This window comes from Monomorium pharaonis, chromosome 11, assembly GCF_013373865.1.
Source record: "Monomorium pharaonis isolate MP-MQ-018 chromosome 11, ASM1337386v2, whole genome shotgun sequence".
NCBI classification, from domain to species: Eukaryota; Metazoa; Arthropoda; class Insecta; order Hymenoptera; family Formicidae; genus Monomorium; species Monomorium pharaonis.
In genome coordinates, this window is record NC_050477.1 from 2,570,163 (window position 1) to 2,590,148 (window position 19,986).

The following is a 19,986-nucleotide window of genomic DNA, read 5'->3' on the forward strand; positions in this document are numbered from 1 at the left end:
AAAATCGTACATACATAAAAAAAAAGTTTATGCTTCAGTAACTGTATTCGCTATAGCCTTTCTGTGGGAGAATAGCAACCAAAGTGACTCACGTGTGAGGTCGATTTTTTGCCTGTTCTGTTTAATTTAATTTTTATCTTAATTACAGTGTACACACACAGGTAGTACTTAAAGGTCTTATGGTAATTTTAGAATACCGAATTCCGTTTATCCTTTCAAGCCGGTGCGTCAATTTCAGTTCGCTTTGCGGATGACCAATACTTTGCGGTCATGTGGTACTTGACGACAGGAATGGTTATTACTCGATCAATATATGTATAAGATGTATACCGGTGTGTAATTGACGATCTAATAAGTCATGAAAAGATTCCTTTTCTTTTTTTTTTATCGGACTATGTGCCACGATACAAATTTATTACACATCTTGGAATATCGTGCGCTTAAATGCACTTACGAATCACAAACATGCAATATATCTTTCGTCTTACGTTCTCCCGAGGCGCGTGCTCGCTCGAGAGAGTCGATTGTTCCGCCGTTTTCGCCGGGGGAGGACACAATCTTTTTACGATTATTGTGGACAACGTATAATATCCGCTCGTCGATACTTATTCGGGGCGAGCGCGGTTTTTAAAGGGATTAATCGAGACGAGGAGGGAGGTGATCGACGTTGAACGATTGAATTGAGATTACGGCGAGAAGGTCCTCTCCGCAGCCTCGACCGAAACTTCGGGTTGCACCTTCGAATCGATTAAAAGACACAATAAGTTTCCTAGAGGATATTCTATATTCGATCATCGAGTTTCAATAAATTATTAATTATTATAAATCGGCGTAAAAGTTTACTGTGCCTGTCAATTTCAGAATGTTAGACGATTTGTGTTCGAAAAGTACGCCGTAGTTCTGGCCCAGGCCGTGAGCGGATTCGCTCGTCGTCCGTTTGTGATTACAAGGAAACAATATACTCTATACCGATGTTCTAATCGTAATGTTAACGTCGAAATACGATTTTTCCATCGGGCTCGGCGATGTAACATGCCGCGGATAACGCGACTTCTTTGTGGGACATATATGAATATTTGTACGTGTGTGCACACGCGTGTAACAAGCTCCTCGCATGAGTTAGGGGTAAAGGAGGGATTTATTTTTTCTTTACAGGGCTCAGCATGCTTCGTTCACATATATTACAACGTACGCATATAACAATAACATTAAAACCCCTTTAGGTGTGTCTTCGGACGTGGGAGAGAGAGCTCTATGGCGCGCTTATAATTATGTCCGCGATACAACAGGATCGTACTTTATGTGCGTGCGAGGGTCAATATATTCATGTGTATGTGTGTTTGAGTGTGAGTATGTACGGTGAGACACTATATGTGTTCTTGATGTGCGGATCGATCTCGCTTGGACCGAGATGACTCCAAGCAAGCAAATGCCGGGTGTGAGGGTGAGGGTGAAAATTGTACACGGTCGTCCTTAACTTCTGGTCACCGCACGTATCCTCCTCAGTGGACGCGGATGCTGTGTATTTCCAATACTTTTCTTTCATCTCTTTTTTTTTCTCTTCAACATTACAACGCTGGAACTGAGGAGGATACGTATCTGTCGGCGACACACGTGTGCCTGCGCGTGCGTGCAGCAGATTTGATGAAATCTATAATTAAATGTCAGTCAATTTTCCTTAGCGACCGCTAAGATAGTCGGAAGCGACTCGTCTTCAAGATTCAAGCAGTGGCTTTTCGAAAAGAGGAAACAAATCGGTGATAGGAGACGAGACAACGCTTTGGAAGCAGCTTTCTATCGCAAATCAAATATGCAAATTGAGTCCCACGTTTTGACATGAGCCACGTAAACACAAGTCAAATGCAACTCTTGGAGAAAATCTCTCCCCGCTCGTTACGGTTGCTCTGTACGGTTGCGGCGTGTTAGGATATCCTGTGATTTTTCGCGCAAAATATAATCTCTCGATCGTCTTCTCCTGTGACTCCTCGCGTGAGTGGGGAAACGAAGCGAGATACCTCGGAACACGACACGCTTGTCGTTGAAATAGGTTTTTTTTCCTTTCTAAGAATGATGTGAAGAATTTCGCGCGGATTATTCTATTTTTATTAACGATTCTTGGTAGCCCCATGAAATTTCGCAGCTACTTAAATTTGTCGATTCGGACCGTGCAATACCGAGTATCGGATGAATTTTGCTATACGGACATCTGAGCGCGGGTACGCTATCGAGAGTACGCTCGTTTAACACATCACGAATCGCAATTTTTGTGTATGTACGGCCGACAAGGCGCAGGATAGATGCGCGTTCAATCGTCGTAATTGTTTCGCAAATACTGGCTTTGTGTCCCTTTGAGTCTCTCGCGTAGACGCATACGGAGAGACAGATCCTTAAATAATAAACACGGAGTCGCACCCATCCCGAGAGTTTCGGAAGCCGATAATACCGGGTGTTTACGTGGAAATCACGACGTGTCCACGCGTACTATATCCAAACCACACATACATACACACACATACATACATACGAATACACAACACATACATACACGTAGACACGAATGCAGATAGACACGGAAGAGAATACGGAATGGCTCAACAGAAAAATAAGAAACGAATATGACCATTTGTCTACGTTACAAGTTTACGATCATATTGAAAACAATGGAGATAAAAAATGAAGATTAGGTGTTCCTTTCGATTATTGCTAACATTACGTTCATGATAATACTGCACTGGTTCATCTAACTTGGATTACGATATTGATTCGGATATCTTACGCATAGACGCGCAACTGACTGACACCGGGAATCGTTCTCAATGCTATGTATACATCGAATACACTACGCAAATATGTCGTTCCTCTGTTCGCGCCAGGATTGCGCGAATCAAGAGATGAAGAATTTGATGACGAGTCACGGGTCGAGAGATTACAATGTGCACTTGTCCGATTTCACCAATATTCAATGTTGAATTTTTAGGAAAATGGTAATCGATATCGCTCGGCATCACGAGATGTACTATTGTTCTACGATGGGAGAGTAATCTCCTCCCTGAAAGGGTTAAAGAGAAACATATCCGTGCGGGTGTGTCTTGATCGTCCGAATAAAAAATAATTCTCGCTCGCAAAAATAATGCGTTTTTTCATCCACCTAGGATTTTGGACAGGTCTGCCTAAACGATAATCTCGCCTAATCTCGTTCGTGAACCGTGACGTAAATATAAACTTATTACCCTCGCAGCTGAATATTCGCTCTACTCTCTCTCTATAATATACCTTTACGGTAATATTTTCGAAAAGTGCGGCGATTCATTATAAAAAAACACATTCACCGTGAATGATATTTATATTTGCATTTACGACAATAAATCTTTCATAAAGACGCTCCGTTCCTATCGCGCTTCACGGAATCAGGGAGGGCTTGTTGTATCCGGAGACAGATGCTTTTCGCTATTTATAAAAGCGAGTGTTGAATCTCAGAACGACGAAATCTATTTATCAGTTTCTATTTATCGCGTCGAACTGACGGAATGTAATACGGACCATAATTTTTTTTTTTTAATAGAAAGAAGTGACTGTCCCTAGATACAACATGCGATCCTACAAAGGCGTGAGATACTGGTCGATGACATGGGCGGATTGGTAAATCCGCGAAATTCTCACCTTACTGCAAATCCAAATGTGTAAAAAATTTCTTATTCATGTGTGTAATTTCCGTTTAAAATTAACAGCAAACTACATGTTTAAATATGTAAATTTATCTCTTTATGCAGTATAAGTGTTATTTTTACACGGAAAACTAAAACACACACACACACACACGCACGCACGCACGTACGTACATACACATGAATGGAACTTTTTACACACTTGAATTTAAAGTGTTCTTACGCACGCGCTATGCTATCGGTTGTACGAAGTAAAAGGAAGATACGACGAACGGGGAAGAACGGGTGGTGCGATCGGGCATGTTCACGTAACGACGAAACTCACCCCTTCGCGAGCCATTCGTCGGAGGCCAGAAGTACCCTCTCCGGACGATTTTCCAGATTTGAAATCGAAGGCGTAACGCGTTATTTATCTTGACTGCGCACCTCTCACTCTTCGCCATCAGATGTGCTTTCATCATTTTTTTATGCCGTCGTCGACGCCAGCAAACGTGCTAATTGTTTTGTTGTTCAAGGATAGCGTCTTCCATCGTGTTTCAAAAAAATACAATCATCCGCACCGCCTTTTCTCTCGCTTTTTTTTATTCTTTTCTTTTTTTTTTCTTCTTTCTCCTTTCTCAGTGAGCACGTTCTGCGTGTCTCCGTCGTCTCCTCGTTCCATCCACGAGGTCGACGACACCGCAGCTCCTCGACGAGTAGATTTCCGGGCGCGGCATCGTCGATCTCTTCTGAGCAATATATGTGGGAGAGCCCCGTGCCGCGTCGCTGGGAGTCTTACCCTCCCCCAGACGAACACTGATCCGGGGCATTGGAAACAGGAAATACGTTGTACGCGGTCTGCGCCCGATGCGACCGCTTCGTCGATACTTCGTATCGCGGGCCCGCGATCGCCCTCGGCTCACAACCGCGTGTCTACGTCAATCTTCATCCAGGCTCCGGATCATCTTCGCGAAAAAAAAGAAAACATTTTCGTTTGCTCATTGTTTCTCTCCAAATCCGTTTAAAAAGCTTAGAATCTTCGTTCACTGATAACTTCAAATAATCGCTTTCGCGAACGTTAAGTCTTTTTTTTTTCGCGAAAAGAAGAACTGCCTGGATAAGAATTGAGCCTAGCGATACCAAGACATTTTGTATCAGTGGAAGAATAGGGGTGTGCTTCGAAATCCATCGATATAATTAAGTTGTAACGTCTCTCAAATTTCACCTTTCGTGATGACTATTTCCTGATACTTTCCTTTTGAATTATATAGAATAAATAAAAAATATGGCAATTCAAAAACATGGACTACCAACACTCCAGTCCGTATCGTTTGGTACCGCTAGGATTGATAAATCCGCTAGCTCATACCAATAAGCTGTCTTGTACACCCAAAAGATCAACGTAATGTTCAGCACTTTTCTAGATATATAGCTTCTAACATTTTTTCTGCAGTGTCGAACATTCCGCGGCTTCGTGTGCACTTGATGCAGCCTCGAGAAAAAATAATACGCAACACCGCGAGCCAATACCAGTTATTTCGTGATTCTTGAAACAACAAGGCGCCGCCTAATTCTCATGCGCTTGTCGTTTCGCGTGAAAATCAAAGCAAACTACGTTGTCTCGATGTGTCATGTATTATCTCATCGTTACCCCCGTCTTATGGTAACATTTATCAGATTCGGCGAACTGTCCGACGTTATTTTCGCAACGACGGACGCGTCCGGCGACGCGCAATTTCGCGCAACGTAGATATAGTTATACTTATAAACTTTACGCTTTTTTGTTTTCTTTAATTGTTAACAGGCCGTGGCTATACAGGGCCCACTACGTTTTCAGTTCAGTCTGTGGCACGCGGTCTTCCGAGCGGATTATGAGGTACGATGTGCGTATATGCATGCATGTGTCTGTGTTTATATGTGTGAAATATAGGATACAGCTAAGGTGTTTCATCGTCCTCATCATTTTGACCGTCGCGAGATCTCTACCAAACGCCGCTAACATCCTCGTTGCACCTCAGATGATCCTCCTCCTGAAATGTTTCCGTTTCGCAGGCAATGGAAGGAATCTCCTCGTCGAAGTGCCTCATCATACAGTCGGTCTTTGTTGAGCAAACGCAATCCAATTTACGATGTTGTTGATGTTAACGTATTATCTTAGGATCGGAGTATATTTGCCTCGGTATTTCTTCAAGGATTTCTCCCGACTTTATGAATCGTACTCTTGGGCTTGACTTCGCATACATGATCTTGGTTCTGTATACTTTTTTCTTCCTTCTCTTTATTCTTTCCTTACATTATCGTTTTCGTCGCGAATCAGATAAACAGACCAGTAGGCTAAGTTGAAGAAAGCAAATGCAAGAGGGAAGGCAATACGCGCGACAATGTCGATCCTCGCGCTGCCTTGGGCATGACAGGTGCATAATTTTTGCACCAGATTACGCCAGCATGTCTGCTCTGGCACCGTCACCCACGTGCGTGGCAGTACCGCAGATGAAGCAGTCGGTGCCGCGATCGGCGGCGAGGGCGTCGCGCCACGCGACAAATTACGCGACGGTGTGCCCAAAGGCGACGCGGAGGAAGCCGGCGAAGGCCATCGCGAGGGTGACGGCGACGATCTCGCCGAGCTTCTGCGCGAATGATGTCGCGGTGCCCTCATCGGCGAGCACCGACCGGCGACGCAGTCTTCGTCATTCAATAACGAGAAAGACGGTGACGGCGAACGATTCGGATGATAACGCTGATGTAACTGGTGATGATGATGGTGATGATGGTGGTGGTGGTGATGCTGTTCTTGCTGATGATCTTGCTGGTATGTACGCGGTAGCGAATGATGCTGCGTCATCGATGGATTGCCGGTACGATGCTGTTGCTCTTGCTGATGATAAAGATGATTATGATGATGGGGATTGTGATGATGATGAGAACGATTCTGCGAATGATGGTACAATTGTCGTTGACGAGGACGTGAACGTTGTTGCGACGGTCGTGTCTGTTGATACTGTTGTTGCTGAGGATGGCCGCGAGCCACTTCTTTTGATCCGAGCGCCTCCTCCTCGAGATTTACTCGTTCCCTTCCTCCTCCCGAAACAGGTACGTGGACCAGTACACGAGGTTGAAGAGAGCGAATACGATTGGGAAGAAGATCCGTGAAATGACGTCGATGCGCTTGGACCTCGTCGGGAACTTGGACAGCCACGACCTGCAGCAGTTTTTTTTCCGTGGTTGCATGTGTATTTCGCACTGCTGCAATTTGTCCATCGACATGGAGTCCTCCGGATGCCGGACCAGAGGCTTCTGAAAAAATGCGATTGGTATTGATTCCTTAGTTTCTCACGCGTTCTGTGTTCTTTAATTTGAACAATTTCTAATTTTGATTCTAATCCAAAGAATCTCAATTCTTCTCTGTCTGTTGCGGAATAAAAGACTAAATCCGTAATCTCATTTTCATCTATCGTTTGAAATTTCCAGTTATAATTCTTCGTAAAGAAACATATCGAATGTGCTGTTGATTAAAACGAAAGCCTTTGAAAGAAGAAAAGCTTCGGAGGTATCTTAAACGCGTGTGTCCGAAGACTCCGAGGAAGGAGTCTTTATTTCTTAGTGCACTGACCATAGCGAAATTGGCGGATCCATCTGGCTCGAGCAATTCCGAGGATGGGTCGATCGACGACGAATGTTCCATCTCGGGTGCAAACTGCTTCTTTATGTTGTCGCTGTGCATGTCGCTACGCGACGCGTAGTTTACCAGCGCGAATTCGAGTAGTGCGCCAAACACAAAAGTCAAGCACACCCCCGTCCAGACGTCAATAGCCTTTGTGTAGGATACCGGTGGCAGTGAGGCGTTTATCCCCGATGTCTGCGTGGCCATCGTCAGCAGTGTCGTAACGCCTGCACGGAAGAAGATGGGCCTTCGTAGATTCTCGTAATTAACGAGAAGGCTTAATAAATATGATTAATAGATACGCGGAGTAAATTAAGGAGCGCCCATAAAAGTGTGAATAATCAAATTTTTTTTAATCATTAACAGTTTCATCAACTGCTCTTTAAACAATTCGTTCCCATGTATGCGCACTGGAGCTCTTCACTTTTATGAAAAAAAAAATACATGATCCAACCAATAAAACTTTGCACAATAATTTATATTATATTACCTAGTGACACCCGAGCAGGCACGGCGCTCTGATCCAGCCAGAAAGACACCCAGGACACGATAACAAGCATGCAGCACGGGATGTAGATTTGAATGAGATAGTAACTGAATTCCCTCTTGAACATCAGGTCCACTTTCAAGCAACTGTACTCTCCTGTTTTTTTGTTTTTTTTCATCGTCAGAATTTTAGATTGTATGAATTCATGAGGTTTTCCTTCTCGACGCAAGTTCCCACTTACCGGTGTTTGTCTTGCTATTGCAGTAGTCCGTGAGGAATTTCTCGAGGGTGAACCTGGGTAGATGTAAATTCTTGACCACTTGAACGGGGTCGCCTTCCTTCCAGAGAAAGACCAAGTCGTCTGTCGTCCATCCGTCTATCAGAACGAAGATTATTATCATTGAACGATCGATTATCTTTATTGACGTTTAATGAGAAAAATTTATTATAGAGCTAATTGGGATGGAAAACCAAGTTTTCCGAATCGCCGAAACTACTTACAACTGGCCATACGAAGTGAGCAAATTTGTCGATCCAGGGGATACAGTTTCAAATTCATGGGACACGAGAGCGTCAAGGATATCCTGCACCAGGGGAAGAAAAACAGCGTTGGTTTATATAATGCCGATGGAAGTAAGAATCCAATTCGCAGTGTAACGAACGCGCGTGTGTTTGGTCATCCCGCACGGTACACAGGCTAGAATCTCCGGTGTGTGTACATTAGCGAAGCGAAATTTCGCGACGTTTGATTATCACGAGAACGAAACGCGAGCGCGATAGCTAATATATTCCCCGTCTCTACGTCGTGGTTGCGTAATTTTAATATCGACCACACACAAGCCGTCCCACCCAAAGAGCAGAGTTCGCAAAGGGAGAAGGGAGGGGGAGGGGGAGGGAAGAAGAAAAACTGACGCTTCAATAATTTCTTCGTAAAAAATCGCGCAGTCTCGCTGATTAAGCTGACTCTGCGCGTTCGCGAGACGTTAATTACACGTCATAATACACCGGTATACTCACCGTATGCTATAAAGAACTGAGCCATTCGGGAAAATTCGTATGTATACGTTGGGCATGATGATATTGTGGAAGTGGCCCTCCTTCTCGTTCGAGAAAAACAGATCCGGCATCCAGACGCGATTAGCCTCCGTCAGGGTTAAATATTTAAGCCGACCTGCAACGATCAACGGAACAGCGGGTGCATCCGTGAAAAATCGGCGTTACGTTAACGAATAACGGTATCGCTCGTTAGCGCTCATTCAGTAAGCAGAAAGCCGCGGATACGAGCGGCAATTTACGAAAGGGAGATAAAAATAGCCGCTATTAAATTTGCGTAACGACCGGGCGCGCGAGAACAAAATGTTACGACCCGCCCTTTACACAGCGCGATATATAATTGCAATATAAAAAATAATAATAATACGCGTACAAATGGCCTTTGCGCGCCCGAACTTGTCTCGCGCTTGACCGCAGGGACCATATCGGTTTGTGTTTTATATTACCGCGCGTAAAAGACACTCTGGCATTTATCGAAAATAAAGGATGAGCTTTGATCGGACTTTTTGATTTTTCCACTGTCAACCTACAACAAATATATTTCACCTTTAAAAACTATTACTCTCATATTATTCATATAGTCGGTACCGTACACGCATTGTATGACTGCTACATTACTGTTCCTATTTTATCACGTCAACGTGACTTTTATCGGCGTCGAAACATCGATACCAGAAAAGCGTGAAAATGCAAACTGTGAAAACGAATAATAAAATGTTATTGTGTCAACTTTACGTACCTCCAAAGTCATTAAACCGTAATCTCTCATCCAACCATTGTTCCCGAAATGTTAATTGTACGGAGTATTCCTGGAGAAGAAGAATAATTACGATTAAACAGCGTGTCGTGCGTTAATGGCGACGAGTTATATATAATGTAACGAGAGTTATTCCTTTTTCTTCTCAGTGAAACGACACTCCTGCCAATTATAAAGTTTAGTAAGAAACGTAAAAAAAGAACGTGCGTAACAAAACAACAGAAGCCCAAAATCTCAGATAGAATCGAATCAGATAGTATTATGGCAGTGCAGTCTTTGTAAAGAATGAAGAAAATAGCTTCGCGCAAGTGATAGCTTCGCACGTAAAAAGAAAAAAAAACGAGAGATTGTAATTATAAATGCATTTTTAATTCAATAATTATCGTTCTCGGAAACGAGTTCTGGTTTCAATGCAATGGAGAATCTCTAATTAAAAAAAAAGTATAAAGAAACTCGAATAAATGAAGTTATTTGTATCATGTAATCTCTCCCCGTTATATATGTACATTCGATAAAAATTTCTCGTACCTATAAAAAGCGAAGATTAGTCACACGTCTCGTAACAAAGAGAATTTCTTTCTATCTACGATATTATCGTCACTTTCTGGGACGTGCAACGACGCCAAATTGGTCGTCGATATTTTGACAAAAAAGAAGTTGATGGTTGATACACAGATATGGATTGCAATTTTATATTAAAGAACCGTTATATTCTTGTAGGTTCAACATATGTATATTCAGATATTGTTTTGCAACTGACATGGTTGCATTATCTTCAATTTTTTTTTTTTTTCCCAGGAACATTAGTCCGATCTGGTACCACATATCACATAAATAATGCGTTGTATTGAATAGATTACAGCGAGATACAAGAGTTAACGTTATTGACTTTTCCTGAAGATCAATTCAAAGACTGATTAGAGCAATAACATTTGCGATCGTTCATCCACATCTGCGATATTAATCTCCCTTGGCGTAATCGCGCACGTCGACAAGTAACTCGTCACGGATCGAACTGATACAATCTAAGTGAAAGGACGTCATTTTATCGAACTGCACCTGAGGCGACGTGCAACAATCGCGCGTCAATCCGTGACGAATATCTGTCATTTGATAGTGTGTTGTGTCGAGAAATATAGAACAGAAGGCCGGAGATATATGTTGTATATATAACGCAGCGGTGGGAAGAGCGTCCCGGGAAGACGAAATCCTGATTGGATGAATTATTGAAACGCATCCGGGGACGCTTTTCGCCGCGGTGAAGCGATCATGCGACTCGAGAGCAGTATACAAGCATCGACAGGACATCAATAGCCGATCTGTCGTCAAATGCTCCGAATAACACTGGCGCAGCCAAGGAGATGCGGGGCGGGGTGAGGGGAGGGGGGTGGCGGAGGGAGTCAAGAGGGCCATGCAAAAGCGAACACCGAGAACCTACCAGATGTAATCAGATCAAATGCCAGAAATGTCTCGGGCACTATTGCGCAATCTGTTAGCGGTAAAAGAGAGATAGAGAGAGAGAGAGAAGTGCATGCAGTTTCGCTCACGGTGCTTTTGTGTGTTCCCCAGGCTCCGCCTGCGAGACCGTTCCTGCGGCGGCGTGCGTAGTAGTAGTAGTAGTAGTAGTAGTCCTGTGCCCTGTTTCCTATTTTCAGAAGGGGTTAAAAGGGGAAGTAGTGCTTTCGCAAAAATACACGGTCTTTTTCCTTTCTCCTTCTTTTTATCTTTCCTGGCTTTCTCTCCTGGTTTCTCCTTCGACCTACCGACCGCCAATTTTTCGTTTATCCTCCGCGCTCGGTACAGTGCAATTTCTCTAACGCTCGAAAAAAGTTCCGTTGGCCCATCTCTTTTCTTTTTTTTTTTTTTCCCCTCTAACTTTCTTTCCACCGTCGGCTTGCGGTATTAGTTTTCACTTTAAAGTGTGCGAGAGCTCACACTCGTCGCATGTTTCGCTCTTCTCTCCATTCCTCCGCTTCTAACTCGTCCATAGCACGTGGTTTCGTTCCGTCGTTAACTGTTTTTTTAGCGACTCGGCCGTATTCGCACGCATCTAATATCGGCGGAAAGTTTCTGAAAAATTGAGGAACATGCCGCCAAACGAGGATCTCACCGATCACCCTCTTTTCGAGCTTTCGTTCGTGCCTTTCTTTTTCTTTTCTTTTTTTTTTTCTAGTAATACATCACTCACAAAGAAATAAAATACGCTAAACACGTTTGCGTGGATGCCCGTTTGTACTTCAAGGTACTTATCCTTTCCCGTGTAACACGGCGACGAGGCTTTCCTGGGGTACAGGTATCGTGTGCAATACTAACACCGCGATTGCGACGTGCGCTCTCGAGAAAAAGCGATTGTCGCTCTTGTATCCGTACGAAAGATATCTTGTGCGCATAAACGACTTTATGGAGATTCGTCTATCGCGCGTCGCCGGAATATATATACGTCTCCAAAATCGGGTTGTTCTCTCGAATGTATTGCGCTTTGCGTTAAACAGTACGACACCGGCGGACGAGACGAAAGAAGAAATTGCGGAGAGTTTTTCACGCTCGATCTGATCAAGAATGGAGGATAGAAATTACGAGTACGCCGTCGCAACGTTCTTGCGGTCAACATCTCTTCGTAGACACCTAAACTGCCTCTCTACAATAAGTCCTCGACACAGCCTCGAATCGTAAGTCGCGCGAAAAACGAAGGAGATATGCGCGATCATTCGAGACCACTCGTACATTCTTTTGCAACCCATTAAACACATTTGCAAAAATAATACTTTCATTACGTCATCATACGTGGAGGTAGAACTCGTCATAACCGAGTGTGCGTCGTATCATCGAGTGTACCTACGTACGATGATAACATAAAGTCTTATAATATATACCAATATAACACAATGACAACAAGTCGGAGGGATTTCATACATAATCCTGGCGTATATCAAGATCTAGCACACAGTCAAATATTTCAATTTTATGCTACACAATGACAAATGCAAAGCATCCAAAAAATCATCAAAGTGTTCTATATTTAAAAAAAAGGAAGAAAAAAGGGGGGAGGGTAACCCGCAATGCAGCTCTCGAATTTTACGTTGAACGATCCCCAGCTATATTGGGAAGTAAAGGCAGCAGCCCTCGATATATATATTGTATTTCTGGCCCCACGTTGCGCACCACCGGCAGCCACTGTTGCGCGCGTAACAGCTGGCTCGTAATTTTTCCCTAGCTCTTACCTTTAACGAACGACAGTCATTGCTATCTCTATGCCTTTTCTCACCGGGCGAAATTCTCGAGTTACGGCGATATGTTTGCCGCTTAAGCCGGCCAGCCGGCCGGCCGGCTGGCCGGCTGGCTCGGCGAAACGAGTGCTCCTTTTTCTCCCGTCGGCAATTAACGTGGAAAGGGTGATTTGTTACTGTCCCACTCATCCCTCCTTTCCCCCCTCCCTCCCTCCCTCCGTTCCGGAAAAATCGCACGGGATATTTAAACGTATCTGAAGTGCAGACGCACGCTTGTACGGATAGAGAGAAGTACTACAACTCGATTATCGCGAGGCGACAAAAGGCTAATTGGTCGAGTCGAGTCGAGTCGTCTCTCTCGAGTCCCCTTGCGAAACGGGTCGTTTTTAGCGAGTAAGTATTACATATCGTCGCTGTTGTCCCGGCAATCGTCCTGATGGCAATGGGATAGTGGGATGTGCCGCGAAAATAACGCTCGCGAATAACCCTCTGTGGACCGTGTCATTATTACCGTGACTCTTATTTTTTTTTTATTTTTCTTTTTCCACGAGAAAGGCGGCGTAACCGTTTGTCAGTTGTTAGTATGAAAGTTTTACCTCTCTCTCGCCTTCTATATTATTACGACAAATGCAATTGTACAATTAATTCGATGATTGTGACCGCGTCAAAAATGGAGAGAGAGAGAGAGAGTGAGAGAGAAAGAGAGAACCGCATAATGCGATACATTATTGCCGAGTGAATTGAATAGGAAGGGGCGATCGGAGGGAAAATTCAATTAAAGTTGAAAGTTTTCACATCACGTCTTCGCGCAAATTTGCTCTACTAATTTCCCCGATCACAGCGGGAGAAGCTCCCTTCGGGATTTTTAACTTCGATCCGACGCGCCGTCGCCAGGCGGGTTTGTCTCGAAGTTTTGTTTAGGTCACACAGAGGGTCTTGGCGAGATTTCCACATTGGCCAAACACCGCCAATCCACAGATCGCTCGGCACGATCCGTCCGTACATTCATCCCTTTTCCTTCACCGATGAGCAGCCTCACGGGTGAAATTTTGTTTTCGCACAACAAAACAATTTTCGCTTTCTTTGTGCGCTCTTTACGGAGAACGGGGTTACGGTTATCTCCCGCGGTTGTTCTCGTGTCGCCGTTTCTATCTCCGATACGTTCGCTCGCGAGGAAAACTCTAACAGCCGCATTATTCCCACGCGAATTTCCATCTCATCCCTTGGAGGATTTGTTCCTAAGCGCAGCGGTGTGCTCATTCAGTCGACAAATATTTGTCGGGATAAGCGACGCCGAACGTGCCCGTACTTATGAGAACGTGATACAGAATGAAAGAAATAAAGGAGACAGAGAAGAAGATAAGAGACAGACAGAGAATGAGAGAAAAAGAGACAGAGAAGCGGAAGAAGAGAAGAAGAAGACGAAGATAGACGATAGAAAGGACGGATTTCTTGCAGGGCCTAAAATTGAACAACCGACTTTTTGAGTGCGCACCGGATTCCGATGAATGTACTTATCCCGTGATAATCAGCTTAATGATCACGAAACACATGATGTCCAAATAGCGAAGTAGGAAGAGGGAATATGCGTATGTGAACAAACATCGTGTTTGACTTCTCTCGTGTGATGTTGGATGTGTGAAAGCGAGTAACGAGTCTCTGATTCGTCAGAAACAGAATGCCAATTATCTCGACGAGTTTCGCGCGACAGCCAGGAGGGGGAGAGGGGAAGGGACGAAAAAATCAATGATTAAATCGCGACGTCGAGAAAAAGTGACTGAGCGTCATTTATTCGGGGATTCCCCCCAAAACTGTGTTCGACGTATGTACGTCAAAGCGAATCGACGAAATGAAAACGATGTTGACGCGAAGAAAATTCGTACGAAGCTCGTGTTTATTCTTCTACGCCTATTCTACGTACCATTGCATTACAGAATTATAAATTTCCCCTCCTCGGCAAAAAGATACACACGGCTCTTTCGAATAACAAGGATGATTCTCCAATCTCACGCGATTAGATAGTATCATCAATATGCCCGCGTACTCTACTCTCATCTTGATATAGAATTCCGAGGAATCGCGCTAAACCCACTTAGCGTTGACGAACGCCAGATACCAATCCGTTTACATTTCGCAACCGACGAGACAGAGACACGCGTGCGTGCGTGTGCGTGTGTGTGTGAGTGTGTGTGTATATGCGTGCGCGTATGCGTGTATATCGAGCTTGCTCTTGCTATTTCTCGTCTGTTCGGCGAGCAAACCTGAGGCCCTGCAACGTGTCTCGGAACGCATTTTGGAAATCGGAATTGCGAACGCGTGCGAGCGCGCCCGTGCCTACGACCGTACCCGGTACCGCTCTCTCGCGGGCGCAATGTCGGTCAGTCTCTATAGCAAAAGGTTCCAACAAGGCACAAGACGTGTGGTTGCAACGTACAGTCAATCGAAACGTACGTACGATCAGTACAGACAGATTACCGATCGTACATCGTACGGACGCGACGGCTTCGCCGTGTGACGCCTCGCAACCTGGACACCACCGGACTCTTTGGCCAATTCAAAGTCGATTTTTCCTTAGCGAAAGCTCGTTAATCTTCGCATATATATATATATATATATATATATATATATATATATATATATATATATATGTCCGGAGTCTCTCGAACTTGGAACGTTTGCGAATCCATGTGCAAGCCATGTACTCGCTTGCGACACGGAGTCTTCACATTAGAATTTATCGACAAGCACCAACCATGCGTTTCTTTTGCCTCCTCTCCTCTTTCCCTCCGGCAAGGAGAGACCGACTCGTTGAATTGCCCAAAAACTCCGTGCGTCGATCCCGAGGGGCCAACGATAAGGCCGGGACGCCCTGTGTAATATATGTATATACGTAACATGACAGTCAATGACATCGAGAAAAATCAACGAGGTGCGACTTTGACTTTAGCACACATCCACTGTCAGCACGACGCACGAGAGTATGCATATATATGTATATAATAACGTATGTACGTGAGAGCAGAGACGTGTCACACGCGCGCGGGGACAAGAAGACTTGATAAATATATATATGCATATATACGTATACATATACACGTAATACAGATACAAGTACAGAGAAGTGCAAATCTTACGGCATCATATACACGTGACGTTTTAATATAATTGTATACACAATATGTGAGGATATACAGACTGTGGGCCTTGTTGATGATTACTTGTATATTGCACTCACCATATTATAATCATCTATTTTGCTGATAGAGCGGAGAAAGATGTTGACCTTCACATTTGTCGGGCCATCTAACACGTCGACCGGAACAGAACAAAAGAAATCGATTAATTAAATCGGTCGCCGTGAACCGAGGATCGCTGGCTTTGCTTTTTTTTTTCTTTTCCTTATTTACTTAATTTTTTTATCTTTGCTTTCGCTTTCATTTAATTTACCGGGGTAATACAGTTTGCGGTGTGGGCGGATCATTGATGAATGAGAGGACGGACGGGGGTGGAGGAGGGGCACTTGACAAGGAAAGGAAACGCGGAAATGATAGGGGCATCGTGATAGAAGATGATTTTGAGACCTCATCGACTTCGTCATGAACGCACGCGTCGATGAACCGATCGCGCGAATGCTGCTTCCGCCGCTCGTGGAACACGCATCCGAGCGAATGGGCAAAAGACGATAGAGCATTGTCATCCTCACGCGCCTCTGTGCCCCCGCGATAAAATCACGATGAACCAATGTACAATATTATTGCGCGGGTTACATTCGTGAAAAATCGAATCGTGACGATCGAACAAAATTCCCGATAAAGTGCCGTTCACCGACGATTAATTTTTACGAATAACACCTGAAACTTCGCTCCATTTCAGTTTTTAATCAGTTTGAAACGCTCCGCCGAGAGTACGGGACGATATCCTCGATGATTATCTCTCGCCGCGCGAGGCACAGAAACGCGGTATATCGTTAACTACTACGGCGATCCAATATGTGTCGTATAAAAAAGCGTAAGAGAGCTTTGGAGATGAGCTTGGATTATATGCAGAGAGAGATATCGTGAGAGCGATATAAAAATTTAAATAAACGCGCTCTACACGCGGCTACTACACGACATTTAAATGGCATGGGGTGATGCGATGGGGGGGGGGCGAACTATACTGCAGCGATTTTAGCGAGCGTGTGTAGCTTCTTCTCCCGCAGCCCAATTAATCTCCCACGCGAGTAATTAGCGGCGGGTCGTGCGAAAGTAACTACGGGTCCACTACGGCCGAGAGGAAAAAAAAAAATGAAAAAAAGAAAGACCTCATCTTGCAGGCTAAAATGTGAAGATCGATTTGGATTTGCGGATGACACAAATAAATCCTCTGCTGTGCGATCTCTATTACAGAAGCATTGTAGACTGCGAGAGGATGGAAGTTAATACTTCAGCGCTAAAAGCGACGATTATTGATCCCATGTGTGCGCTTCGCCAAGTGTAAATAATCCCATATAAGAATACAGGTAAGGAGAATAAAGTCGAGATGCGTATATGTTGGGTGCCTACGCGTGGCACACCGAACGTAGATAATACCTCGCAGCTGTCGCCTTGCGTGTAATCTCGGCGTAGACGACATAGAGCGATGTAGACACCGGTCGGTCGGCTGAATTTTAAAAGAGGAAAATAACAGTCGAACGTTCCGTTCGAGATACGCGAGAGGAGACATATGAGCAAAGCGAAATGAAAGGAAAATGACAAACCTATAATGAGAAAGAGAGAGAGAGATAGAGAGGAAAAGAAAGAGAGAAAGAGAGACAGAGAGTGGGCAACGGTATCAGTTGCGAATGCGATATGAAACACGATGATGTCCGAGTCATGCAAGGCGACACCTTGGCGAGGATTCTACATTCCGAAATACCGAAAGAGAAGAAATTACCGCCGGGCTTTCGGAGTGAATCGAAAAGTTCATTGTGATCCCATCGTCATCGTCACGCGCCCTTCGTACGACGGCCGTTTGTTTCTGCCCGCCCTCCGTAATGAGCCCGACTACATGTCTCATCACCGACCTTTGGTAGAGAAGGGGGCCTCTCATTGTCGCGACTGTCTTGCGCCTCTCGCTTTTCTCTCGCTTGGACTCGCTGCTCTCGATATATACACGGTCTTCGTCGACGTAATTCTCGTCATCGTCATCATCGTCGTCATCGTCATCGTTGTCGTCGTCTTCGGCGCGGTTGCGCGGCATGGAGACTAGAAACACCCAGGAGGATCCTAGAATCCCATTGCCATGTTCGTCTCTGTCGTAGTCGCGAGATGAGATAATAATTCGGTAATTTCGCGGAAGAATAAATATCGCGCGCTTCATCCAGACTCTTGATTTCATCTCGATCGCGTATATAATTCTGACGTCGTGGTCCGTGACGTCATTGTCAACGTCATATGTAGCCTTTCTTGTGCTAGATACCAAAACGGGAAAATACAGTGTAATGGTAATTAGCGTGATTTATCGAGCTCGATCGAAAGCAGTGATTTAATCAACACCGCGGAGGAGCAAGTGGCACGACGAAAATGTCAACAGGGCTCTTTTACATTTTTGCATCGCGTATAAAAGTATATGTGGAAGTATAGATAACATTTTCATATCGATTATCAAGTTTCCGCTAGAAAAGTCTATATATCGTGCCATGCGGCTCTCAATTTGCATATCCTGAATAATTTAACTCGACTATTTATAAAGGTAAAATCTTTCCGACGAAATTTTACTGCTTTCGCTTACAAATGACGAAATAAGTAAATGTCTCCGTCCAAGGTATTCGAATAGTATCCGTCACTAAGAGGAAAGAGAAGCTCGATAATTGAAGTCAGGGGAAAAAAAAATATATATATATATATATATAAAGTGAACGGCGAATCTAGCGTAGGTGGAGACTCTTAGCGTGTGTATGCGCGACATTATACGGTAGGAAAGGTGGACGTACCTATTATGAAAGAAAGGAACATATCGATTTAACGGAATGTCCGTTAAATCTATGACAACCTCTGAAATACAATTCTTTTTCGCTCCGCCGACGTTCAGCTAAACGCTGATTGTTGAAGCAGCGTCTGCTTTTAACGAACCGTTGAAAAGTCGTGAACCGTCGATCCCACGTTCATTAACGTTCATTTCACAGAAGAGCGTGACAATTTTACAGGACGACTCTATCGACGTCGTATCTATCGAAGCAAAATCCTCGCGACAATAAGTCTGCGCGTTCGCGGGTCACTTTCAACAGGCGCTCAAGGCACGGTATATATATCTTTGTCGTAGAGAAAAAGAAAATAAATCGAGAAATCGCTATATTTTTAATTGTGACGGTAAATTTTCCACTTCCCGAAATGTTGACCGGGCCAAAACGTGTGCCTCCGACCGGGGGCGTTATTAAGCGTCGGGCCGATTAGGAGGTGTTTTGTGTCGCTAATCGGCGCGTTGCAGTTGCATTAAACTCTCGTAATCTAATAAACGAGCCTCGGATATTGCCGCTCCAGCGAGGCTTACTGGACAATCGCGCGACAATTGCGGACTGCACAAGGAACGCTTGTATTTCTGTATTTCGAGCGAATTTCGAGCGCAAACTACGAGAAGCTACTTTGCAATTTTTCACTCCATTCCGGAAACTGATTAATGGCACGTAAAGTAGATCCCACTCGTGTATATTTCTTTCCTATAGGTACACAGGTTCTGAAACGTAAATTGCAATTTATAGCATAGAGAAATTAACATAAAAGGGGAAGATGCAGCGCGCTGCTTTGAAGACACATTAAAGGATTAAGTTAATCTTCCTGCTGGCGCTTGTAAACAATTAAATGCAGTCAAACTCGATGTAATAGACTTCCAAAAATAATTCCACTGTCGCGCTTGCGATGACAATATCGCAAAGTTCCGTGCTTTCTCGCAGTAAGAAGATAAAAGCCAATTAGTGCTGGTATACGCAGAAATAAGTGCGTAAATATTTATGACAACTGTCGAAGTAACTGAATACCAGAAACGCGATTTCCATCAACGGCATAATTGAAATGGCTCTCTCGTGAGTATTTCTGTTTCAACAACAATCGTCGTAGATATTTATGTTGCTGTTCTCTAATTAAATAACATATATGCATAAAATTAATCATTTTATCATTCGAAGAGTAATTTCATATTCT

The 19,986-nt window shown here is 44.1% G+C and overlaps 1 protein-coding gene across 13 annotated transcripts in view; it reads right to left on the minus strand.

The window, feature by feature from the left end:
• Positions 1–371: 371 nt before the first annotated feature.
• LOC105831134 (glutamate-gated chloride channel) overlaps positions 372–19,986 on the minus strand; it is a 41,030-nt gene continuing 21,415 nt past the window's right edge. For 6 of the 13 annotated variants that reach the window (XM_036293717.1, XM_036293716.1, XM_036293718.1 and 3 more), the window contains 7 exons: positions 9,585–9,654; positions 8,810–8,963; positions 8,294–8,376; positions 8,034–8,168; positions 7,796–7,948; positions 7,255–7,532; positions 6,705–6,938 (listed from right to left, as the gene is read on the minus strand). In XM_036293717.1, the coding sequence (XP_036149610.1) occupies positions 6,705–6,938; positions 7,255–7,532; positions 7,796–7,948; positions 8,034–8,168; positions 8,294–8,376; positions 8,810–8,963; positions 9,585–9,654 (1,107 nt within the window). Of the gene's footprint in view, positions 6,520–6,552; positions 6,939–7,254; positions 7,533–7,795; positions 7,949–8,033; positions 8,169–8,293; positions 8,377–8,809; positions 8,964–9,584; positions 9,655–11,149; positions 11,508–16,064; positions 16,133–19,986 lie in introns of those variants that run through there. The other 7 variants (XM_036293715.1, XM_036293721.1, XM_036293720.1 and 4 more) reach the window with 5 other exon arrangements.